Source organism: Phoenix dactylifera, unplaced genomic scaffold (assembly GCF_009389715.1).
Source record: "Phoenix dactylifera cultivar Barhee BC4 unplaced genomic scaffold, palm_55x_up_171113_PBpolish2nd_filt_p 000146F, whole genome shotgun sequence".
Classification (NCBI taxonomy): domain Eukaryota; kingdom Viridiplantae; phylum Streptophyta; class Magnoliopsida; order Arecales; family Arecaceae; genus Phoenix; species Phoenix dactylifera.
The window spans coordinates 842731-868796 of NW_024067700.1; the positions used below are offsets into that span (position 1 = coordinate 842731).

Consider the following 26066-nt stretch of genomic DNA (forward strand, 5'->3'; position numbering starts at 1 on the left):
GGGATATTAACCTGATAAATAAAGTGATGATGGTGTGTGTTAGGATGCATATGAAACTTTTGTATCTTTGATTAACAGATTTAATAATATATCTATATACCTACAGAAACACTTTTTACCTTTCATTATCCATTTTTACATTATAAAGATTAATGTTTTGATTGATTATTTACTGGTCTAGTGTAACTACAACTCCTCAAAATGATTAGTACACTCTGATAGAGAAGCAAGTTATGAAAAATGATACAATCAAATTCATTAAACATCAATGGTAATTATCATTATAGTGGTTTTAGAAAAAAAAATACTGAATTAATGCTTACAAAATACTAAATTACAATGATGTTATTGTTAAGTTGTTATTTTGTTAAAGTAATTGTATTAGAATAGAAAACGAGAGAGATTTAATTTTAGTATAATTATCAAAGTCTCCGCCATCCAAAAAATAAACTAGGAATCTCAAATTATAAAAGAGTGAGAGATATAACTACAAAAACAAGCCCTACCTAGTTTCTTAAACAAAAAATATCTCAATAATTTTCCTTCTTCCACCTAGTGGAATAATATTTTGCTGAAAAATTATTACATCAATTGGAAAAAATGAAAGCAGGTTTACTCATATAATAAAGGACAAATTCAAAGTTTGGCTTTTTCATTATTCTCTTTGCAGCAATAAATAATTATCATCATCTCAATCCTCTTCTAAATTCCTAATAAATCCAACAAATTCGGAACTAAGCTACCCAAAAATAAGTTCTATTTGCGGATACATAATGACTCGTAAAAAGGTCCGTTACTTTGAAATATTTTTAGTTTTAAGTTTGGGATCTAATATGATGTGGCCTAAATCGGACTTGCCTATTATAGTTTGACATGTGATTCTTATTTCCAAACAGATAAGAAAAGTTAAGAGATAGTCTTCTACTCAGATTTGAATTCTGAAGAATCCAACTTTAATAAGAGAGTTCTTCATCTATAAAAAAAGCATTAAAACTCAAATACGAAGCAGCACATGTTTTTCTATACCATGCTTTCTTTCTCTCTTGTTATTTCCAATATTTTGTCCGATTTAAACGAGAGCTTAGTCAGAGCTAATCCAACAAACTTTTCTCTTTTCTTTGTGTATAGATCAGCATCCTCCATTATAAACCGACACTTTGTCTTCTGTCATAGGAGATTGACCAGGGTCCTCCTTGTTTTCAGATCATCAAACTAAGTTGTGGGCATTAGCACAATATGTTTTTGAAACATCATAAAACATTCAACCAAATATCCCAATTCTTAGCTAAATCCAAGCATGAAACCAGAACCCAAAACCGGTGACACCCTTGTGGTAATTTTGGTTGGTCAATAAATAATGACCGAGAGGAGTGGTAGGGCATTGTAAGAACGATTGGGAGCACAAAGGGAAACCGGGAGTTCCCCCTTTTTATATATATATATATATATATTAGAATTAGAATGGAGGAGAAATGAGGTAAAAAAAAAAAGGTTGGGGTGTGTGCGCGCGGCTGCAGTTCTGGACAGGCGAACGGCGACGGGAGCCGCGTATCCGCCGCAGTACGAGCCAGCTGTCGTCCACTAATTCCAGCTAAGCCCCCCCTCAGAGCCGTACGATCCAAAGTTAGCTTCCCCAGAAAAATGTTTTGATGGTTTTTCTTTTTTGGCATTTAATAACAATAGGTGGTATCGTGGCCCCTCGTGATTGCTGGGAGTGAGAGAACTTCCACGTCACGGGCTCATCAAATCCCGGGGCTCCGGTCCCAGTTTTGGTCATTGTTATAATAAACAAATATATACTTGTGTCATTTTTTTTGTATATTTATATTTGTAATGTTCGTGTGATCATGCGTAGGCGTCGGTATAAAGCATGGTTATGTTGAATAATGTTATTCATTTGACAGCTTCTTGCTACGACAGCTTAAGCAGTTATTGTGATAATTAATCTTTGTTTCAAATGCTAGGATGCAGGATCTGGTAGTTCGTTACATTATTATGCATTTTATGTAGTTGGATGAAGCTCATGAGAGTAGGTGAATAATGTTATTCCAAATGCTAGCCCTAACCAAAGCTCCACGCTGAGCCACCCTATAATAAACATATTATCTCTGCCATGATTTTTTATAAGAGTCCTCGGAAGGTTTCTAATATGGCTAATATGATGTTATTACCTCAGTAGTTGCGCTTGGATGATGGAAAGATGAATAGGTAGTGTTGGTGCCCAAAATCCTGCTCGATCAATGATTTATATGGAGAATGTAGATCAACCGACTCGGTCCACGGTGGTAAAAGACAGAGTGCCAATTTACCGTGGAGAGTCATAGATCTGCATATAGAGAAAAAAGAAAGACCTATCAGGATGGCTTTAGCTGGGCCTCCTTTAATGCTTAAGTCAGACAATGCTTTGAAATAACAACGAGAAATAACAAGAAAAGATATAATGAAAAGCATCAAAGTAGAGTGATCTCCCTAGATCGTTAGAGCTTGCGTGCTTGACTTGGAGTGCTCGGCCTAGAGTGCATGCCTTGGAGTGCTTGGCCTCACTATTTGGGAGCTCAACCATCAAAGACTCGGCTATCGAAGGCTTGGCCATTGAGAGCTTTGCTGAAGGGGGCTCGGCCTCAAGTGTTTGGCATGGGAGCTCAACCTTGAGTGTCGGCATGGGAGCTCTGGCTAGGAGCTCGATATGGGAGCTGGACTTAGAGTGCTAGGCCTAGGAGCTTGGCCTGAAGTGCTTGGTATGGGAGCTCGGCTTAAGAGCTCAAACTGGAGTGCTCAGTATGGGTGCTGGGCATGAGAACTTGGCCTGGGAGCTCGGCATGGGAGCTTGACATAGGAGCTCGGCTTGGAAGCTTGACCTGGAGTGCTTGGTTTGGGAGCTCGACCTGGAGTGATCGTCTAGGAAGCTGGCTTAGATTACTCGGTTTGGGAGCTGGGCTTGGTGTGCTTGGCATGGGAGCTTGACTCGAAGCGCTCGGTTAGGAGTGCTCTGCCTATAGTATTGGGCCTGATGTATTCATCCTAGAGTGCTCGGCTTCGGAGCTCAGCCTAGAGTGCTTGATATGAGAACTCAGACTGGAGAGCTTGGTTTGGAGTGCTTGGCCTAGAGTGCTTGTCTTGAGAGCTCAACTTAGACTGCTTGTCCTGAGAGCTCGGCCTGAAATGCTTAGTATGGGAACTCGACCTGGGAGCTTGACCTAAGTTCTCATCTTGGAGGGCTCGGCATGGGAGCTTTACCTAACTTCTCATCCTGGAGGGCTCGGCATGGGAGCTCGACCTAGAGTGCTCGACATGGAAGCTCGGCCTAGAGTGCTTGGTGTAGGAGCTCGGCCTGGAGTGCTCGGTGTAGGAGCTCGACCTGTACTTGGTATGGGAGCTTGGCTCAGCATGAGAGCTCATCCTAGAGTGCTTGCTATGGGAGCTCGGCATAGAAGCTTGACCTGGAGTGCTCAGTATGGTAGCTCGACATGGGAGTTCGACTTGGAGTCCTCGACCTAAAAGCTTGGTTTAAAGTGCTCAACATGGGAGCTCGTCTTGAAGTGCTCCGCATGGGATATTGGTCTGAGAGTGCTCGACATGTGAGCTCAACTTTGAGTTCTCGGCCTTGAGTGCTTAGTGGTTGCATATCCTGTGTGCATGGCGCTCGTGCCTTGGGTGGCATGGAAGGGCAACCTTTAGGAACTTACATCTTGGTCTCCAAGGATGAGCAGCCTTGGAGCTCGGCATGATTAGTTGGCTATTGCGCATTCCATGTGCATGATGCTTGTGTCTCGGGTGGCACGGAAGGCAACCTCGAAGGACTTGCTTCCTAATCTCGAAGGGCATGCGTCCTGATCTCCAAGGACGCGCATCACGTCCAGAGAGGAGCAGGGGCGGCCCAATACATTTAGGGGCCTAAGGCGAACTCATTAGAAGAGGCCTTTTTTATTATTATTTAAATAATAATTTTTTTTAATAAGTATAAACATATTTTAAAATTTTTATGTAAAAATAATTCATCAAGCTTTTTGAGAAGTAACATTACTAATTAAACTTTTATACTCAAGATCCATTAAAATACTATTTTCAATCGATAATATAGCTAATCCATTTAATCCATATAACAACAAATCTATCTAGAGCTCCTTTTTGAGATTGAATGAGTTTATCGATTTTTTTTTTTTTTGAGTTTTTCATACTCACAGTAATATTTTCTACTTAGACATTTTAATCTATAAATAATATTATCAAACTAAGCAATTAAAAAAACACCACAAATAAATCAAAATATAAAAAAGTTAAAAATGATAAAACTTGATTGTGTCAAGAAAAACAAAATCGGGTTCCGACAAGTAGTACCGAACTTAATTGTGTCGAGAAGAGACCGAATAGTGCCGAACTCGACGGGAAGAAGAGGCCGAACCGCCGAAGTCACAACCAACCTACATTTGGACCCAAAAAAAAATCAATTCTAGTATCTCTAATTAACTAAATAAAAATTAAATGGACGGTGGACCCAAAAAAAAATTAATTCTAGTGTCTTACCGGTCACCACTGCCTGGGATCAGTGATTCAGTGGGAACTGAGGGATGCTCATGGTCTAACACGGAGGACGGTGGACTTTGGAGTGAGCCGAGCTGCCGAGTGCCGAGGAGGCCGGAGTGGTGGAGCCCGGAGGTCGGAGGAGCCGAGGACGGCAAGGAGAGCTGGAGAGGACTCCTCTCAGAGGAGATCCGACCGGCGGCTCGCCACTCGCCGGGTCTTCCGTCGGCCGGAGCCCGAAGGTTGGAGGACGGGAGGAGCCGAGGACGGCGAAGTCGGCCAGGAGAGGAGATCCGGCCGGCGGTCCAAGAGCTGGAGAGGAGATCCAGCCGGCGGCTTGCCACTTGCCGGGTTCTGCCTTCTTAGAGCCGGAGGAGGAGGACCGAAGATGGTGGAGTAGTGGACTTTAGAGCGGAGCCGACTAGCCGAGGAGGCCGGAGGCCGGAGGTCGAAGGCTCGGAGCCTCGGAGGAGCCGAGGACGACAAGGAGAGATGGAGCAATGCTGCGGTAGAGCCTGGAGAGGACTTCAGAGCATTGAGAACCGAGCTGCCGAGAACCGGAGAATGGGAGATTGGGAGAAGGTTCACTGGTTCAGCAATAAAAAAGAAAGCAGCGGCGGCAGAGAACTAAGAAGGGGGGAGAGAAGGAGGGAGGAAATGCCCGTTGCTTGTCATTTGTCAACTGCCGTAGCCGTTGCCCAGCCGGTCTGTCGTTGGGGAGACGCCGAAGGGCCGAAGGGGATGCCGGATGCACTGTAGCGGCGTAGCAGCCCGGTACTGGTAGCCGTCGCCCACTGCCTAGTGCCCAGCTACAAGCCTACGACTCCAGCTATCGGATGGGAAAGGGCCTTTACGAAAGGCTGAAGGCTAGCTATGGATTAAATTAAAAAAAAAAAATTGTGCGGTGGGGACCATGGGTTGGTGGCCTTCCGTGGGTTGGGGGCCTTAGGCGACCGCCTCAGTCGCCTAAGGCCCGAGCCGGCCCTGGAGAGGAGACAACATACGAGGGTGGTTGTGGGGAGTTAGGCGCAGAAGTAGCTATGAGAGCTTGAGAGCCTCTTTGTAAGAGCCTCTCGCCATGAGAGCTTGTCGCCATGGGAGCTTGAGAGCCTCTTCTTGGGAGCTTCTCATCATGAGAGCTTCAGAGCCTCTTCTTGGGATTCTCTAGCCATCTGTTCTTGGGAGCCTCTCGTCGTTCCTTCCCTTCCCTCTTTTCGAGATCTCTTGGCCCTGTTTATATAGAAGAGAGAGTATGGATCTGTTATGATCTGGAGATAAAAATTAAAGGATCACCATAACCTCCTTCTTCATCTGAATTCAAATCTATTGTAATCTCCTTCTTTATTTGGACTATGCCAAGAATTCTTTTTTCTTTTTAATTCAAATTTTTTCAAAATGCTCACCATGTGTCACTATAAAATGCTTATTAGAAGCTCGGACATCGGGAGCTGGACCTTAGGGGGGGCGGTCTGGGAATGTTCCACCTGAAATGCTCGACCTGAGAGCTTGATTTGGGAGTGCTCGGCCTCGGAACTAGGTTTGGGAGTGCTCGGCCTAGGAGCTCAACTCGGAGTGCTTGGTATGAAAGCTCGACCTAAAGTGCTTGACATGGGAGCTCGGCCTAGGAACTCAGCTTGGAGTGCTCAGCATGGGAGCTCCGCTTGAAATGTTCGACATATGTGCTTGGCTTAGGAGCTCGACCTAAAGTGCTCGGCATGGGAGCTCGGCATAGGAGCTCAACCTGGAGTGCTCGGCATGGGAGCTCGGCCTGGAGTATGCAACCTAGGAGATGGGCTTGGAGTGCCTGGTATAGGAGCTTGGTCTAGAATACTCAGTATAGGAGCTCAGCCTGGGAGCCTTTGGCCGTTTATTTTCCTCCCCCTTTGGGATCCCTTAGCCCTATTTATACATATAAGAGCATGGATCTGTTATGTTTTGGAGGCAAAAATTAAAGATTGCTGTAACCTCCTTTTTTTTACCTAAATTTAAATCCGTTGTAATCTCATTTTTTTGTTTGGACGCTACCATTTTTTTTTCTTTACAAAATGCTCACTGTATATCGACCGCAATGGATGAATTAACTTTAAGGCACATCAAGCGCTATTGATTTTTGTCGCATTATTATGGCCTGCGACAATAACATGTGAGGCATGCTATGATAAAATAGCAGGGTATCAAAATTTTTTGATGTCCCATCACATGCCGCCCACGTTGTGCCTTGCAATCATTTAGTAAAATATGGCCACCATCCATTTAGTCCAATTATTTTGTCTATTTACTTTGAAAGGATATCATTTTTATTTATGTAGACAACGAAAAAATCAAATAATAACCACAAATCTCATTATATAACAATAAATACGATCATAAATAACATATAAGGAACAACCAACTGTTGGGTGCCTATAAGATACGACAAGTGTGATGCATTTTTTTCATCTGACATCAGCCTTTGTCGCAGATCAACATGAAAGTCCTTGACATCACATGCACAAAGAGAAAGTTATTATCATAGCAAGAGTCTTTAAAATTGTTAAACTATTTCCTACAATGCTGCAAATAAATTAATTTGACGGTGGAGTAATCAACCTATATATAATTTGCTGTACCAATCTGAATGAGATGGTACGAAGCATATCGTATGATACCGATATTTGGTATAGATGTATATCAATATTTTATGTGAAAAAAATTTTATATAATATCGATATAGTGCTAGTATAGTATTGAGTCTGAGTTGGGTATGGTATGGGGACGGCAGATATACAGAAATTTGTTTGATTGTTTGCGTAGTTATTTATATGCAGAATTTCGGATGGGACAACAATGACCTGGTCGGCTCTTATAAGTGGGGAGGCGTGTTATTTGTTTACGGTGAGCCACGATGTTGATGGGTGGGAGTACGAGAAGGACTCCTACGGAAATGGAGCAATCAGAATTGTCCAATTCGAGGCCCAGGCCGAGATCATACGGCTATGATCGCGTGGAGAGGAGTGGGTACAGGCTAAGGTGGGGGTGGCCCCACACACGATTTGTGCGTACCCGTGGAGCGATGGGGGAGATAAAGTAGAAGCTAGAAATATTACTTTGTGGAGTCACACCGGATCACAGGAGAAGGTGGTGGCATTTGTGTTTATGCGGTCATTGTTTGCATCATTAAAGGGGGAGGGGAAAGCGCTTGGCACATTTTGTTAGAAGGTGACTCGGCTATAAAGATTGAGTAAATCAAATGTGGGCATGCTAGGTCAGATCTACATCTAGAAATGTTTGGTGCTTATTGGTGAGTCTTGACTCATTTAGGATCGTACATATATTCCGAAAAGCGAACAGTGCGGCTGACTGGATCGCCTCCTTCGCAACACATCATTCCGGAGCCTTCTCTTGGAATGGCATTGATTCCATTTTGTGGGGACAAGTCCATATTTTGTATTTTGGTATTTTGATTCTTCGTGGCGTATTCCCACATAGACGCCGATAATAATAATAATAATAAAAGAGAGGAGAGGTACTAAGATAAAAGGGTTTTGACTGTTACAAAGGGTGGTTAAATGGAATTTGGAGAACGATTGCATATATTGATCACCATATGAATTATAAAATCCATGGGAGGAAGCCCACATGCAGAGGTGGGATGCCTACATTTAATTTCGAATCAGAAAGGTGTAATCTGGTGGGCAAACATTGTGTTGGGTACTGTACCTACTATTTACACATGATTCATCTGCTCTAACATTGGGTTCATAGCATTTAGGTTTTGGACATGGTTAGTTTTGCTAGCTGGGAAGAACAATAGGTTTTCATGATTTTAAGTACTCTAATCTGCTCAACTTTTTTTGACAATTTGCATCCAAGATACATGAAAAGATTTATTTATATCCCATAATGTTGAGATAGCAACGGATCGGATATAGATCAGATAGGTCATTATCCAGATCTATCCCATACTTGACTCAGGTAGGACGGGCGGGTAAAGTCTTAGAGTGGAATGGGAGGAGTAGAGTTAAATGTGGTGGATTGAATGGATCGGGTCAGATAAAAATATAAAAATTATTTTTTTTATTTTAAAAAGAAATTTGTGAAGAGTTATATACATCCATTGCAAGTTGGATAAAAGCTATCTTATTCGAGTCGGGTCCGATCGGATATCTGATGGGACAGAGTAAATTGCCATCTCTAACAACATGCTTGAATAGGAAGAAGGTTTAGGCCTTTCTCTTTTTTTTTTTTTGTTTTGATTGGGACGGAAGAAGGTTTTAGGCTCCTATCCAACTTTAGATAATAAATTTTAAATGATATAGGTGGGGCTCAAACATAGGTATGCACTAACAACTCCCAGCAACTTGACTGGATAATAAATTTTAAATAGTCTACGTAGGAGGAGCTCTAGATTTGGAAACTTCACATATATGACTATGGGTATGTAGGGGCGGTAATGAGAGTTGATAGCTGGCTAACCAACCTAAAACCGACCTAGAATATAGATTTGGAGCATGGAAAAGAGGCCAAATAAGATATTGGATTAAGTATGAGTCTTAGAATTAGACTCAAAGTCTTAATGATTCAAGTTTGGATGTAGGCAAAAGTATACGTGAAACTAAAAAATTTACCGGATCATATAGTATACTCATGTCTTCAAGTTCAATAGGTTTAACTTTTCTCTTGCTATTTCCTCATGTCAATTGGAAAATAATTTTTCTTCCTCTTCTCTTCAAGATTGCATCTTGGATTATTCTTTCCTTTCTCTTACAGTGAATCTAGCAATGGTTGTATAAATTCTCTAGGAATATTGATGCAACAAGTTGATAACAGTAATTAGCAACTTATCACGAGTACAATTAGCTAAGTTTTTGGAGGTTGGTATCGATGACCTAGATTGGTAAGGAATGGTGCCGGCCATGACATGGAGTTTGGCTGTAGTGTACAAATTGACTTGGTTTTTGACTAGTGTATCTTATTGGTTTGGCCTCTATGAGCCATGTAGCCATAAAAAGTTTTATTTGCCATGTAAATTCTAAAATATTATATTAAATATTTCTCAAGAGGAAGAGATTAGGCTACCTTTTAAATATGATGCTTTGACCCATCTCGACTATCCTATGAACACCTGCCATTAATTTGGCCATACATGGCATGCACAAGAGTGTTCCTTTTCCTTTTGGGATGTGAACCATACAAAAGTTGATAGAATGGAGTTGAAATACTGTAAAAAATTTTCATTATTTGTCTTCAATGGTGCCTCAAGACACATTCCCTGCCACTCAATATATGGCATCAAAGTAGTTGTTACAGATATCAAAACATGGGCCATTTATGAGTAAACATAATGGTCAACAAGACCAGGAATGGATTTGAAGTCTACAAAATCCAGCATCATTTTATAACTTAATTTACTTACAAAACTGACAAGTGGGCAAGTAATCCAAGTCACCAAAACCCACAAGATCACATGATGAATATAGGCATTACCATATGAACCAACTAAAATCTAGTCCGATGTGACACTAGAAAGGGAGAGGTAGAGAACGAGATGTGAATCACACTCTGATAGACTAATTATACCAGCTTATTAGCTAGCTATTCTAGCCTCACTTTTATACCATCCAAGTATTTTTTTTTTGTTTTTGTTTTGTTGTTGTTATTGTTGTAGTAATGGGCATGCAGGACTTTTTGAGAACTTAATTTAGTTCAATTTGTGAGACTGATCAGTGGGCAAGCAATCCAAGTTACCTCACCACCGGATCACATGACTGATTAGCATTACTACATGAACCAAACTCAAATCTTGGTGCGATGCAACACGAGAAAAAAGGAGACAGGAAGCGAGATGAGCTTTAAAGTATTTCTTGTTTGTAGATTATCTTTTCTTGATCATCAAAATGTGAAATTTTAAGAAGAAAACATGCAAGCAAAGGTGGGCCCTGCATCGTTCCATGATATGGTTAGTGATCAGGTCCAGCATCTTCTCGTAGCGTCGGCAACTAATGGTCGGGAGTAGGCTATTTTCCCAATATATTTGCCAGTTTATCAGGACTTCCATCGGTTGGAAATATTTTTGCCTAAAACTATTATATTTTTATTTTGAAAAGTCTTATAAAAGAATAATCTACTAAAATATATTAAAAAATTGAAAAGAGTTTGTCTGGATTGAGACGTGTGATATACACTATCTTAAAAATATGATTCGCCCCCTACGTGCAGGTTTGCGGCAATTTCGTCCCCAAGATACAACAATCCGGCTTAGTTCGATTCTTCTCTAACGAGCACGATCGCTATGGAGGCTTGACCCGACCGACTCCTTTAGTTGCCCAGAAAAGATGAAAAACAAAAAGTTGAAGGATGGAAGAACTGTGTTTGTGAAAGAAACTCTCGGAAGACAAAGTACCAGTGAGAAAGAGATTGGATTGGATTAATTTTAGTGAAGTCTATTTATAGATTCTATCCGACGACCGAAGAGACGCAATAGTTCTAAAGATACATAATGTTTCGGAAGGGCTATAGCTTTTTGGAAGTCAATGTTTTCTTTGAAGAGTCACAACTCTAAGCAAAATAGGGGCATCTCACAAAAGAATATTTTAAAGCATTTAAAACAACTAGAGTTTAGGGGATAAGAAAATTTAAATTTTCTTTTAATTAAAACTCCAACACCATCTATCCTTGATCTTGACAAAATGTTCCATTTCATGTTGCCTAATTTGCAAAATAAAGACGCTTCACGTTGAAAGCATTTATCTCAAAAACAATTTAGTGTTCAGGAGACATGGATTCCTTCGATTCTGCGCGACCTATTGGATCAAATACTATGGTTAATGGTTGTGTTTTAGTTATTCTAATGCCCAAATACATCAAAATTAATTGTATAGACACTCAACTAGTTTCTTAACTTTTTTGAGAAAAGGGAGGAAATAACTCTATCCGCTAAACTATATTATTATTGCGTGCATCTGAGTTCATGTGCAGGTGCTTAAGTTGGTATCACACAAACCCTCACTCCCCTTCAAGCTGCATGATAATAAACAAACATATACGATAATTTTCACGAGCAAAGTAGGGGACAGACTTGGAGACCATATAAAAACTCCATATGCACTCGGCATTTCAAGAAAGACACATGGCTAACCAGTGCACAAGTAATCCAATTACCTAATTTGCGGGACCGAACCAGCGTTACTCTATTAACCAACCCATATCACAATGCGTCGCCAAAAAGAAGAGGTAAAGTGGGTTTGTGCCGGAGCCCAGAGAGTTAACCGTCCTGAGCCCACGGGTGGGGAGAGTACGAGTAAAATCGGCCAGCGTGCCCAACACACGGTCATTTCTGTCTGTATCGAATATTCTCCTGGCAGGATGGGGGCCTAGTGGGAGCTGCTATGCGGAAGTGGGCTTGTCCCTTTCTTCCCCCTTCCCCTTTTCATATATCCAAAAAAAAAAAAAGAAGAGGTGAATTTTACTTTAATAAAGACTTATTGCATCATTGTATAAGTTAATCTACCCTGCCATCGATTTTATCTTGCAATCTTTCACATGGATAATACATTCTAAAGTTACAATTTATTGCACTGAAGAGTGAAGCGTTACCTTAATATAATCATTATATGTAGAGATACATGCACTGAGAAGTCAAAGGCTCCTAAGATGGATGAGTCTTGCTTTTTTTTTTTTTAATTTTTTATTTTTTGGATATGACTAAGTTAGTATCCAAATATGGCATGTGTGATACCCATGGCCAATATATATATATATATATATAGAGAGAGAGAGAGAGAGAGACATGAGGTAGAGATATTTGAACTACAGGACATGTCTTGTAAATGATCATAGAAAAGTTCACTCAATCTCTGTTGTTGGTTTGCAAATACAACAACCGTGATTGGAAACCTATATCGACCAAAGAAGTACCATTTTGATTCTTTCGACAAGTCTTACGTGGCTGGTTTAAATGGTCTTCAGCACCAATCAATCCATGGACCTACATGCATTTGAGGGACCAAAATGGGTCCAACCTTTCTTAACCATATAACCTTATGCCTTTAACTGCACTAATGCCTTATGTGATTTGTTTTTTTTTTTTTTAAACAAATTACAAAAACTTTTTTAATATTAGAGATAAATTACAATTACACTATAAAAAACCAACGCTTACTTTCCTAAGATTTATTTTTATCTAATATTTTAATCCATAAGTTAATAGAATATTAATCAAATTGTTAACTTTAAATGAGACTCAAATATCATGTCAGAAAAAAAAAAGATCCAAATAATCTAACATGACATAATAGCCACTCAAGTGCATAACAAAATATATGCATCCTCCTTCTCATTCAAGAATAATTTTGACTTAAGGTAAACGGATTTACTAATGCCGTTATTTTAACATTTTAACCAGATGTAAGTGTAGGTTTTACAAACTAGTATAGTTTTTACAAATTATTAGATATAAGTATAAAAAATATAAACTTAAAGAAGGATTTTATAATTTATTTATTTTTGGTTGGTCCCAGCAACACCGTTCCTAAGGTCCAGTTTTATTTAAGTTCATCACAAACTTTTGTTTTTTATTTTTTTGAAAAGAAAGATACAGCCCATCCCTAATCAAAATCGTCAGAAAAAAACCAACTCGCATGAATATATCATTATGAGTCATTTTAATGGTGGGATAGAATCTTCTCCAATCCAAAATTGAGACCATAATTATGACATAGGCCTCCTGAGTTTATTGAATGTTTATGTTAACGTCCACCTATTTAAGCAACGGTAAAATTTGCATGTATGCAATTATTAAAGTTCAAAAGTCTCCGATTACGGCCCCTATTTACCTGAGCTCATGAGTGTGGCTCAAGAAGAAAGGAGTTAAGCAAAAGCAGAAGGCCTGGAAATATGTCAAAGTTTTTCGCTGTTGATTGCCTAAAAAGTGTTGCAGGTATTGAAGCAATTGCAATTGAAAAGTATCATTATTTTCAAAATCAGAAACAAAGAAAAGCATCCAAGCATCCATTATTTAGCTTCACTCAAAAGAACCAATATGGTACGTCAGGACAGTTCATGGCAAGCGCTCAAGCCAATTCCACACCACACCTTTAGAGTTGACCATGATGGGTTCAATTTTGAGAAATCTGTTGTTTTAAAGACTAAGTAATGGCCATCAAATTAGGATGGAATAATCTGTTCGAGTTTTAGCAATCATTTCATTGCCTAGCTCTTTTATGCGGCCAATAATCTCAATTCATTCAAACTAAAGCATGCCTAAACTTAGTAGTGCCAAAAAATACACTATCAAAAATACAAGATTAGAAGCTTTACCACCAACCCCACATACCCATTCCCATACGGCAAGATGTATGTCCCCAGGATCCCTCTATCCATCTATTTATCAATCCATCTATATCTATATATATATATATATATGTATGTATATATATACTAACTTGTAAATTTTTAATGACTTTTTGTTACAACATTTCCACACTGGGAGTTAGAAAAACAAGAAGGTACACCAGCAAAATCCAGCTCAATTAGCTTTATATACATTATCAACATTGTTTCTTTTGGTCCACAGTTTTCGGCAATTTTATTGACATATAGATCAGCTAAATAACAGTTAAGCATAAACACCAACATGACTATAGAAGAACACGCCACCCACTTATGTTTGTCTGTAAAAGAGAACATATGCCTGGTCATGCAGGACTTCGTTTGTATCCACAGCCGTGACAGATGCATCATCAAACCGAAGCCAGCAATCATCAGAATACCTTGCATCGGCAGTATAATGACCTCTAGAGGGCTCTCTACCATGGTGAGTGATGGTGGCCACGAGCTCATATTTCCGACCCTGCATAAATAAATTGGGAAAAGCGAAAATCTAATGATTCTGTAGGCCAGTCCGGCATCCAGAACAGTAATTAAAAAAATTGTGTCGAATTTCCAGATGTAGATTTCTCCCGTTCCCCATCTTTTCTATTTTCACCCTTGTTTAAGCTTCAAATAAAAGGAATTCAACCGATCTGATAGTAGATGTCAGATGTGGTATGGAATCGAAAGTAACTAAAAATTGAACAGAGGAGGAAAGAAGGACAGAAGGTTTAGAGGCATAATCTGGAAAGAAATCGGGAAATAGCACAAACAGAAATACAAGAGGATGAAAAATGTCACCTTTGATGATGGAGAGACAAGTAACTCACGGCCAAGCACTAGCTCAAGGGGGAACCCGACAGGCTTACTCAATTTTGTGCTTCCTTTTCTTCCATAGCTAAACCTCATCAAATGAAGTATCATTATCTTGGACAGTGTCTGTATTTTTATAGACTTGCTAGCACTAACCACCCCAGCCTGCACAAAATTGTTTCAATCCATAAGAATCAAGAAATAATTTGACACTGGAAGGGATGCGATGGTTAAGGACCTTTTCAATCCTTTCTTCTATTAACAGGTTCATAACAAAAGATATAAAATAGAACACGAAGAATTTGCTAAACGACATATTACTATAAAAGAGAATGCCTATGCATAGCATGAATTTCAATTCTTTAACGATTTTTATGCTGTAATATGTGAAGGTGAGTTCAATGAAAGTATGGCCAGCAGTCATAATGGTCTGGACTTTAACTCAGCATGAAGTATGGGAGCAATAGTTTGACATAGTTCAAGACATAATTTTATATTATTGGTTAGACTCGTATTCCCAAAAAACATGCATGAATGATAACTGATGCAGTCCACATTACATTTGCAGCAAAAGGAGTTTGCTTGGCTAGTTTCTGCACTGAATGCTACTGAAAATAAGCATCCTATCTTTTCATTAATGGTTTAGCATAAGATCATTCGAATTCGAAAAATTCGAACCACAAAGGAAACTCCAAATAATGATTTTCATAAAGAATAACTGATGTTTGTCGGTTGAGAAACATTGAAATCTGGTCTCTTTTTTTTTGAAAAAAACTTATGACAAAAAATAATTGTAATGTCATATTGATCTAAAAAAAATTATTTCCCCTTAAGCAATTCGTAGAAGGATTTGCAGAGGATGACCTTGGAGCATAAGAGGCTAAAAGAAAAAGGCTGCAATTGTCTTGTAGAAACAACTTTCATGGATGATTAACCAGATATAAATCCTGATAGCAGTTAGCTAACAACAACTACCCATAAGTGACTACTTTTGCAACATTGATTCTAATGAGGACATGGACTGAGATGTTTCTACCAGTATGAGAACATGTCGAGTGTCACGTGAATGTGATACTGTAATGATGTAATGTATGGCAAGAAGTTCCACCTACCTTGAAACCCATATAGTGTCTATAAATGTTAGGCAGAAAACAAGGTGCCAGATGAGAGTTGAGTATAGCAGTGGTAGGAAGCTGTGGATATATATAATTTGTATATATATATATATATATATATATATATATTTGGAAATGTTAGAAAAAATTAAGTTGAATCTTTGAAGTTGCATTTGCAGCGAGCATGCTTAAATAATTTGGTCAAAGGATGATCGGAAATGCTGAGAGGTACACAGGTATTGATGAAGAGTAGGTAAAGAGGAGACATCTAAGAAGAAATGAATGAAAGAAAGATGGAAGAATCCTAAGATGCTTCCCAATAGCAGTGCACTTAGCTGTTGCTTGAAACGAAGAGTAAAGGGAGACGTAAAAGCTAGCATTAGAGTAGCACTATGAACTGATGCAGGATTGAAAGAGGAGGTTTCATGACTTCTGCTATCATGCATGGTACTTGGCTATGATCTAGAGTTGAATTGGCATCTCTCCCCCCTCCTGCCCAAAAAAAAGTGTACATGTGTGCACTTATCTGCTGATTGAGATGAATAGTAAAGGAGATGCAAAAGCCCCAACTACAGTAGCAATGTGAACTCATATGGGATTAAGAGAGACTATCTCCTCCCCTCCTCGACACACACACACACACAAAAACAAAAACAAATCCCCCTCCAGACCTATGCGTGCACTTATCTGTTGATTGAAGTGATTGGCAAAGGGAGATGAAAATGCCAGAATAAGAGTAGCAATGTGAGCTAATCTAAGATGGAGACAGATAGCAGCTTTCATGTCTTCTGTTACTTGAATTATACCTGCCTATGGTCTAGGGTTCGATTGGCATCTCCCCCTCTCTATCCAACCTTCCCCTCTCTCCCTATCTCACCCCCCCCACAACAACAAACCAAAAAAATAGTGTGTGCATTTGCACATGAGCAAGTTCATGTATGTACCTTTCTATTCCAGGTGTGTAACTTTCTGTTGCAACTAAAGGCATATCTTCCTAGTTCCCACTAACCAACTTTAGCCAAGAACCAAGAACTTTGCATTTTGAAGTAGCTGCGCACCTCCCACAAGCCTAGTGGCACAAAGAAATGTTAAACTAATTTGTGGAAGATCCTAGTGGCGTAAGCGAAAAATGTTGGCACAATTTGTGAAAGAGTTTAATCTGAGGTTGGCAGTTAATCGTAAAGATCTGCTTGATTTTTTCACGGAGAGTTTTTAGTTAAAGATTCATCCTCCACGGCAAACTCCAAGTTGTAGGGAGGAGGGACCTAAGTATGAGGAAGGTATCGAGGAATCACATCAGATTTTTGACTTTGTATATTAAAAAAACTTTGTTAGAAAAATTATGGCAACAATAGTAAAACCTGCCATCAAACTTGCATGAATTGTTCATACTTCTTAACTATGTTGCCCAAACACAATAATATTTGGAATTTAGGGTTTGTCATGGCATATTTTAGAGTCTGAACACTTTCAGATGTTAAGAGAAAACAGTCCTAGCACTCTTTGTATAGCCTTAAGTGTCAGCATTTGGCATGGCCATTCGACAGTTCAATGCAAATGTACTTTGCACTCAACCATCTAAAATAAAAAAAGATGTCCCAATGCACAAGGCTCCTGCAACTACAGGATCTGGGGAGGGGTAGATGTACACAACTTTATTCCTGCATGCAGAGAAATTGTTTTCGTCTTTCAAACCCGTGATACCGAGGTCACAATGAAGCAACCTATCATTAAGCCCTGCCCTCTTACTCAACCATCTAAAATGCAAAACTTTATTGAGATAGTGTGTTTGAAGTTTGAGCACTTTTGTTTACATACCTTTTCTTCTTTTTCTTCCATGATACATAGCATTTTTTATTAACAATTATCACTAAGTAGCCAACCTAGTAAACTAATATACTTTTATACAGTTTGTATATTTGCTTTGTATTAAACTGTCCTTGTTTCACTTTCTTTGGAGAATTTTAAGTGCCGTCCGCAATGTGACACCCAACATTAGGCTACAATGTCAGATGTTGAGGTAACACTCTCAAAAATTCATTTTCATCCTCCAGGCTCACCAATCAATGTTTTTATGGCTAGTCAAATGCTCATTGTTGCAAAAGATATGTCAGCTGTAAATAATGCTGTTCTAATAATAAAGAATGCTCCTCAAGCATGAAGATGAAGTTTACTGTTAACTTCATGAGATAACTGACATTTTAAAAAGAAAGCATATCTTGACTGCAGTTTAACTGGTTCATATCTTGAGTGCTTATCTGCAATGTTGATAAGGTTGGGATCGAATCGTAAACCATAAAGGTTAGATTGGATTGGATCGGATCCGCTCAAGTATCAGATTGTAGATTCAAAGATTTTTCCTGATTTGTTTAAAATTTTTTAAAATATAGAACATATACAGATATTAAAAAAAGAGCCAACTGTGATGTAGATGAATGGAGAATAAGAGCACATACACATAAAAAATTTAGTTTTCACCAATTCTAAGTCCATATATAGCATGTTCAATGAAATAAAAACTGTCTACATACTTGCGAATTGCGATATTCAAATACGACAATAAATTCAATTATCCCTTTTAGGTAGGGTTTTTGAAAAACTAAAAACACAAGATTTCAACATGTGCTTGTCAGACTATGAAAATTTTGCATCTTATTTTTAACTTCACAAACTCCAATAACAAGCTTGCTTATTTTATAACTTGAAACTTAGTAGAGATAAGAAATTTAAAAGTTATATACCTCAAAGAAATCACAAAAAACAGACACATGATTTAATAAGTAAATAGCATAGTCGAGTTGGATTTATGAACCAAGGGGCTGTGTAATTCATCATACAGATCTATATCCTATATTCCCAACCGATTCTGATCCAAGTATGAGAACTGGATTATTTAGGGCCTTTCTAATCTGGATAGATCCGGATTGTGAATTGTAAGATTTTAACAACAATGCTTTCGTGATCCTTGCTGCAAAGTTCATATGTGAATATACATTCTAAAGCATACACTATTTATAGATTTCCCCGAAGGGCTATCATCTACCATTGATGGGCTGGCAAGGTACAACATTGTACCCTCTACCAGTCATGTACCTTTGTACCATTCTCGTACCTGTCTGGCCGAGAACATACCATATGGTATGGACCAATAGAGGATGGTAGATAAATTCTTGGTTTCCCCAAATCTAGTCAAGGATATTGGAGGAATATGAATTTGAAAATAAGATTTCTTCCAAATGGCTCTTTATAACAAATTATATCGATAATAAAGCACGGATCTATACCTTGCCAGATGAAGTTTTGTATCCTTCGAGAGTTTCTGGAGCAGAAAACAAATGAAATGCATCTCTAATAGTATGAACAGCTTCAGGAAAAATATCAAGATGGAGCAAAAGGAAGGGCTGAACTGTAGCCGAAGCCTTGTTGCCTGCATCATAAAACATTAAAATTAATCCAACTACGCATCATGAGGAATTATTCATCATATATCATCAATGTATTGTCAGTAGAATCAGTATCAATATTGAATAAACTACATCATCCATTGCTGGACATGACAAAGTATCAGCTCACAGTATCTAAATAACTGGGAAATTCAAGGGCACAGCTACACAGACACGTGAATACAAGATATCGGGCCTCTGATTCTCAAGCTGGAGGATTTGAGGACATGGCTGCCAACTAAACTACATGACCACTTGTACTCCACGATGAAAATATCAAAGAGCAGATATAAAGCAAGTGTCAAGAGACATAAAAGCACTATCAGGAAATACATACAACAAGGACCTAGCATTTCAAACAGAAAGACAGCTCATACTATTTTGAATTTCGAAGAGTGGCTACAGTTAGTATTCATGGACCTGCAGACTCCAAGTGACAAGGAATCTTTTGTGAGCTAATAACAGAATAAAAGAAACATGGTAAAAATTAATTTTCATACAAGGTTCCAAATAACTGAGATAAGGCTTGTAGGCAAGGGTGTGTTTGATAAAGTTGTTGTGGGATATATTATAGGTGGGCACTGGTTAGTATTAACTTAAGGTTATAAAATTAGCATTTCATTATCAGCATCAAAACTAAAATCAGATTAAAAAAAAAAAAACAAAAAGTCATCATGTGTTAATATAACAAACAGTCTAAGATGCCCTGATGCTTTAATTTTGAAGGCAAGCCTGGCTTTTGAAGCTAACATAAATGCTTAGCATGGAACCCATAGACAGGTAAAGATTTACTCAAAAATTAATCCAAATAATGAGGTAGAACTTTTCTATCAAAAGTACCAGTAGCAACCACCATCTTACTCAAAGAAACTACCACAAATCCATATAGTATTATTCACAGGAGAAGGGCATCAAGAGTATGAGCTATCCAGCTAATAAATATATTTGATCATACGGGATTCAAAACATGGCTTTAAATAATTACATCATCATTAATACTCTTACCAACTTCACTTTTAAATTCAAAAATTTCTATAGGAACCTAAGGTTAAAAAAATGTAATAGGAATAACTATTCACAATTTCAAGTTAGGTACAAACTTAATGTGACTCAGCCTGCTGCAAATAATACTTTTTAACTAGAATCATTCAACTAAAGCGAATTAATATTATTAAAAACCAATTTTCATGTTTTTAGTGAATTTCCCCAAGCATATGAGCCCCCTGTGCATTTCCCTTAGCTGACAGAGATTAAGCATAAGAAAAATGCAATCAGTTCATAAACCTGCTTCTTCAAGTCACCCTGAATGCAAATAGTCATTTTAAAAGAATAACCAATATTGCCAACGCATCAGACATTTTATTATGGTTACAAAAGTATATCAAGCAACGGCAATTTTAAGACAGCAGCAAAATTAGTTTGTTAAGGTGTTACAGCTACACAAGTGTCTATGGTTAGAAGTTAGAACAAATAATAATCTCCATCAAATCAAAAGCCATATCATTTGAGATCATTCTCATGAATCCACATGCAAGAACCTACAATAGCATCACCCAAAAAAACCGTTAAAGAGCTGGCCAAGGAGATAGAGAATTGAATATTCGTGCTTCCAAACAGAGAAACCTATAATTAGGAAACTGCCAGATTTGGAGATGTTACTGAACAAGTAGAGAAGAATATATACAAACACTTAACACTACTTGCACTCTAATCTCTATAATGCAACAAAGCCAACCTACCTGTGGTCTTCACAACACTTCTTAATTGACCCCCAAAAATTGCACTTAACTCAGATGGCACAAAGTTCTGAGTTCTGGTCACTTCAGACTTGTTTTTTGGCCCAACAGTTTCCCAACCATCTTCTTCAGAAGAAGAAATCAGAGGCAATTTTGCTTCATTAGAACTAGGAGATTGGCCATCAAGTTTCAACAGTTCATCGTGCATTTGATTCATAACAAAACTCAAAAACTCCTGAGCATCTTCTTGTCTGCAAAAGAATTGATGTTTAGATAATAGGTAGATGACTAAGAAAATACTCCATCTTACTGATAAAGTCGCTTAAGCAAGGCATTAAAGGCACATGCCTATTGTTTGCCTTTCGCCAGAGAGAAAAATATGGATCTGATGATAAAAACCATCAAATAAAAAATGAATGAATGCTTACAAGAAATATTCAAGCGAATGACATAATTTGTTCTTAAATCTGCATGCAGTGGTTACGTAATTAGAATTCACCAAGACTACAGCATAGTATCACTGTCTAGATAGTTTTGAACTTTTCTTGGCCTATACAAAGAGTAAATCAAAAACCTTGAGGAAGAATTATAGACTTGGAACTAAAATACTTCCCTGTTAGAATGCAGCATGCATGGACACAGACATGCACAAACACATGGAAGTCAAGGCTTTAGACCAAGTTCATCTACTTGCTTTGGGTTATACAGCCATCATAGTTTTATCATCAGGCAGTTCTTCTATTAATGGAAACTATTAATTCTGCATACGTTTAAGTGACAAAACCAAAAGCAAGAACAAAGATATATGATCGATGAGATAAGTTCATAAAGTATCAAGATCTATTATCCTTCATCGATTTTTTAGTGAGCTTTTAGGCCAAGTTTTGTAGTACTTGTTTATAATACCCATACCAATATCCAACTGGTATAGTGTCAGTACGATCCTTGTTCTTGGTACTAGCACTTGACTAAGTAGGATTGGCAATCAACAGGTCAGGTCATGTTTGGGTTGGGTTGATGACATATATCAAGACCCATGGGACTTGACCGGAACCCAACCCGATCCTTCATGCTAGTGGGTCAAGAATTTCTAACCGAACTCAACCCACAGCCAACCTGCCAACCTGCAACCTACCCACTGACCCATTTAAGGCCCAAGGCTATTTAGTTTTAGGCTTTATGTTAAAATGGGCAGGCTATCTTTTTTATAGCATTCGGACTATTTATGCTACAACTCATCTCTCCTTCTAGTTCTAAGCCATTGGATGATCCAAACACACATATATTACATAATTTTCTAAAATATATATGAATATCAATATAAATATCTTAAAAATATATGGATTATATACCCCCCTCCCCCCTCTCTCTCTATGAACCAATAGGTTGAGGAGGCTTTATTGGAACCTCATCAGACTCGCTGGCAGGTTAAGATTGGCTGACCCACACTTGACTTGTGAACCTGATGGGTTGGGTCTTGGTCGGGTAAATGGTATGGGTCAAAAGTTGCCACCCTTCGACTGAGTATCTTTCTGCTACCATTACGAGTTGGCATGCTCGGTACAGGCCAGTACAGCTCAATACTACAAACCAAGGTTCGCTGTACCGGTCGGTACCAGTCGGTACCGAGCGTACCATATCCGTACCGATGGGTACCGGTATCGGTACACCAATGTCGGTGCGGTCGGTACCGAGCGTACGGTACCGTACCGACACTCGGTACGCCTATACTAGTGCGGCACCGGTACGGGTTTCGGTACCGGTACGGCGAACCTTGCTACAAACCATGCCATAATCACAATTAACATAAGCAAACTGTTATCACTTGATGCTATGGAAGGAAATCAGAACAAGAGCATTGTACAAGCACACACCTTGGCCTGCCTGATATTCCAGTTGGTAAATCCGGGGTAAACCTTTTCAGAACAGGATCAAACATAACGGGACTGAAAGACTTGGTTTCAAGAGCTCCTCGCTCGTTATTCTTCAGGCATGAATCATCAGGCATGCCAAATTCAGAGATAAACTCCACAAATGCAATTAATGTTGGATAGCCAATCTAAATAGAAGCAAGTAATCTAAATAAGGATAAGGAAAACACCAAAAAAAAAGAAAAAAAATCATATAAGTAGTGTTGTGAGTTATTAAAACCTTAGGAATGTCTCGATTCCTTAGATCTTGCAAAAGCTGAACAAATGGTGAACAGGAGAGAAGTGCCTGCAGTGTTGCATTAAGGAAGCACATATTTCCTGAATTTATTAAGCCTCGTGGAAGAATTCGTGTAGCCAATGATGCTTTCTCCCTTGATGTTTCTGGGACATCCACCACAGGATTCACAACTGCTGAGGAATCAACTAATATGTTCTTGCATTTAGGTGTTTGAATTCCATCCTTGTGCAAGTTTGGGTTTGATAATGACTCTGCATCAGCAGATTCATTTTCAGATATTTGCAAAGGAACTATATCTAAGGCATCACTTTCATTTTCAGTAACCCCATCAGTGCGGGAAAAACAAGGGTTATGGCCTCCATTTGCTTGGGCCTCCATATCTTTTTTGAAAGTATTACATGCTTTGGCCTTCTCAATCTTGGTCTTTTTGTCATCTGCAACCAGCTTTGAACCTTGGATATCCTTTGATCTTCCAAATGAATCAGTTTCTTTGGGTTCAGCAATCAAACATTTAGATGACTTTGGAGAAGAAAAGTCTAAAGATTTGGATTGCAACCCTGCCTTTTCCAAAGGATGCACATTGCTTTCGACTAACTGTCTTTGGAATAACCTAGTCTCATCTTCGGTGAATGACCCAAATATTAGGACCTACTAAAGCAAATGCAGACAAGATTAAAGGGGGAAAGATATACTATAATGTAGCATAAAAGTAAAGATTTTTGAAAGCTTCAAATTCCGGTGAGATAGAAGTATGTCTCTTGCAGAGAGGCAAAATCTGTAATCAGTCAAAAAATAAAAGGTGAAATTATAATAATTAACAATAAAGTAACATCACATATTAAAATGAACATATTAAAAGTTGCCAGCATGCACGACCATGATCTACAACAATCACATGAAGAAGAATATCTAGAGAGTTTAAAAGTTTTGTGCAATTAACTTAGTGGAGACCTAATCTACCAGAAGCATTTATTTGCACAGCACATCTGTACTAGCTTTGCAAGCATTGATGAATATTTGTAAAATTTGTTTCTTAGCATATTTTCCACCAACATTTAAGTCCAAATGATGCATCAAATAGCAATGAAACTTATCTTAAACTAAAATTTGCCTATAGTGTAAATTTGGACCACATGAATCAGCCTAATCAAACCACCACCCTTAGTCCAACTCTCCATGCCAATGCCATACTTAGAACCTAGCCTATCATGTTTACGGCTGAACTTGAATGTGCATCAGATACCATCAACATTGATATATGCAAATGCCAGACATCATCCATATGGAATATATGGGACTGATACCTATCCAATTTACAAGGAGAATAGATTTGTAATATGATCAGTAATAAAGTGAACCAACCTATGATAATGAATAAGCATATTTAGTCTCCATACATATAATAATTGCTGAATTGATTGCGCTATGCTGTCTAGTCAAATTAGTAAAAAGAGACACCCAACATCCCATCTGAATTTATGAAAGACAGACTAGAGCTATCCAACATCCCATGTTTTACTGAACCTATTACAAGGTTAAGTTCCAATCCAAATAGCGCTCTAAATGAAAGAATGGATTGTTGTATTACTGTGCTGTCATGAATGAAACCTGATATACTGCATTCAATAATAAATAATAGATTCCATATACAGATAAGAAATAACAAAAATTATTAGGAAATCCTGTTGATACCTATGCATCCTCCAAAACAGGCACATCAAGGGAGCAGTTCCGGAAGTGGCAAGTTGACCTCTTGGCCGCTAAACCAAAGTAGCAGGGAACAGAAAGCCAAATTTTTCTACATGCCTAAATTTTTCAATTTGAGATGAAATCCTCATCAAGCTTCCAATCTCAATGATAACGTAATGAAAATCCTTACTTTCTCAACAAACCAAGGAATACCCAAATCACAAAATCGAACACCAAAAAACTAAACAGTCCAAAGATGAAAACTTTATTACTCCTTAGTGATGCATAGAGAGCAAAAACAAAGAGGCAAGATTACAAAGACTAGGGTTTCACAAAGATGTACCTTGTGATCGCTCATTTTGACCGAGGAGTCAAAGAACCACCACTAAACAACGGGAAAACGTCAAAAAAAGCTTCTTTTTTCTGGCGATCGGAGCAGGAAGGGAGCCGTATGGGGGAAGAAGGATCAGGAGAGGAAATTAATATTTGGAACCCGGTCCCGAGGAGGCGAGCCAAGAAGGTGAGGCCGAGGGAAGACATGAAAGGAGGCGAGGCGAGGAGAGGGAGAGAAGGGAGGAGGGCGAATAACATTTAAGAGGGGGCTCCTCCTCTCTCCAGGCCGCCTCGATCAGGATACCGCCGCCCGAGCGGAGCATCGACCGCAGGAGAGTTGAGGCGAAGCGCAAGAAGGAATGGAGGCTTCCGCAAATAAGAGGAAAGAGAGAGATTTAGTTTGGGAGGTGCGTGAAAATTAAAACTTTATTGTGGGTGGAGAGCAGGGCGTTGAGAGGGGCAGGTGGTTTCCCTAGCTTGTGTTGATTTTAGCCGAATAATAATCAGCAAGTATTGGCAATATATTATATTAAAAAATAAAAATTCATAAGTAATTATTTTGTCGTAAATTTATTAAATTTTTATTTTTAATTATAAGTATTATGATAATAAATAACTAACATGATGTGGCATGTAAGGATTTGTCCAGCTCGTGACTTATGTGGCGAATTACATGCATCCGAAAATTTTCTAAAGCATTCTAGTCGAGCTTCTTTAGGCAGGCCAAAAGGCTAGATAGGGCATATCAGAAGTGGTCAATCTCTGAAACCAACACCTCTCAGCTTAGCTCGGTGACCTCCACAACTGATTCGGAAAGAGCAGAGTGCTCCTTGCAGAAGAAGCAGCTTGGTCCTTTCGTCTCAAAGGTGCACGCAATTCAGCCACATATTAATTTTTTA

The 26066-nt window shown here is 38.7% G+C and overlaps 1 protein-coding gene across 3 annotated transcripts; it reads right to left on the bottom strand.

Moving 5' to 3' along the window:
* Positions 1 to 14007: 14007 nt before the first annotated feature.
* Positions 14008 to 25623, bottom strand: LOC103695455 (ubiquitin carboxyl-terminal hydrolase 24-like). 3 transcript variants are annotated; one of them, XM_026800536.2, is made up of 8 exons: positions 25178 to 25622; positions 24838 to 24951; positions 23128 to 23793; positions 22851 to 23035; positions 20980 to 21227; positions 19082 to 19224; positions 14671 to 14847; positions 14008 to 14350 (listed from the first exon to the last, which is right to left on the bottom strand). In XM_026800536.2, exons 3-8 carry the CDS (start codon positions 23521 to 23523, stop codon positions 14162 to 14164), a joined length of 1338 nt encoding a protein of 445 aa, XP_026656337.2. In that variant the 5' UTR covers positions 23524 to 23793; positions 24838 to 24951; positions 25178 to 25622; the 3' UTR covers positions 14008 to 14161. The 3 variants fall into 3 exon arrangements, with proteins under 3 accessions (XP_026656337.2, XP_008775014.2, XP_008775015.2); XM_008776792.3 differs by lacking the exon at positions 24838 to 24951 and having other exon boundaries at positions 25178 to 25623; XM_008776793.3 differs by lacking the exon at positions 24838 to 24951 and having other exon boundaries at positions 23128 to 23796.
* Between the last annotated feature and the right edge of the window lie 443 nt (positions 25624 to 26066).

Excerpts from the sequence above, each read along its gene's own strand:
- LOC103695455 (XM_008776792.3), bottom strand. Across the intron at positions 19,225-20,979 it reads AAGTGTTGTGAAGACCACAG|GCAACAAGGCTTCGGCTACA; the intron begins GTAGGTTGGCTT and ends TTTATGATGCAG. Across the intron at positions 14,351-14,670 it reads TTGTCTCTCCATCATCAAAG|GGTCGGAAATATGAGCTCGT; the intron begins GTGACATTTTTC and ends TTATTTATGCAG.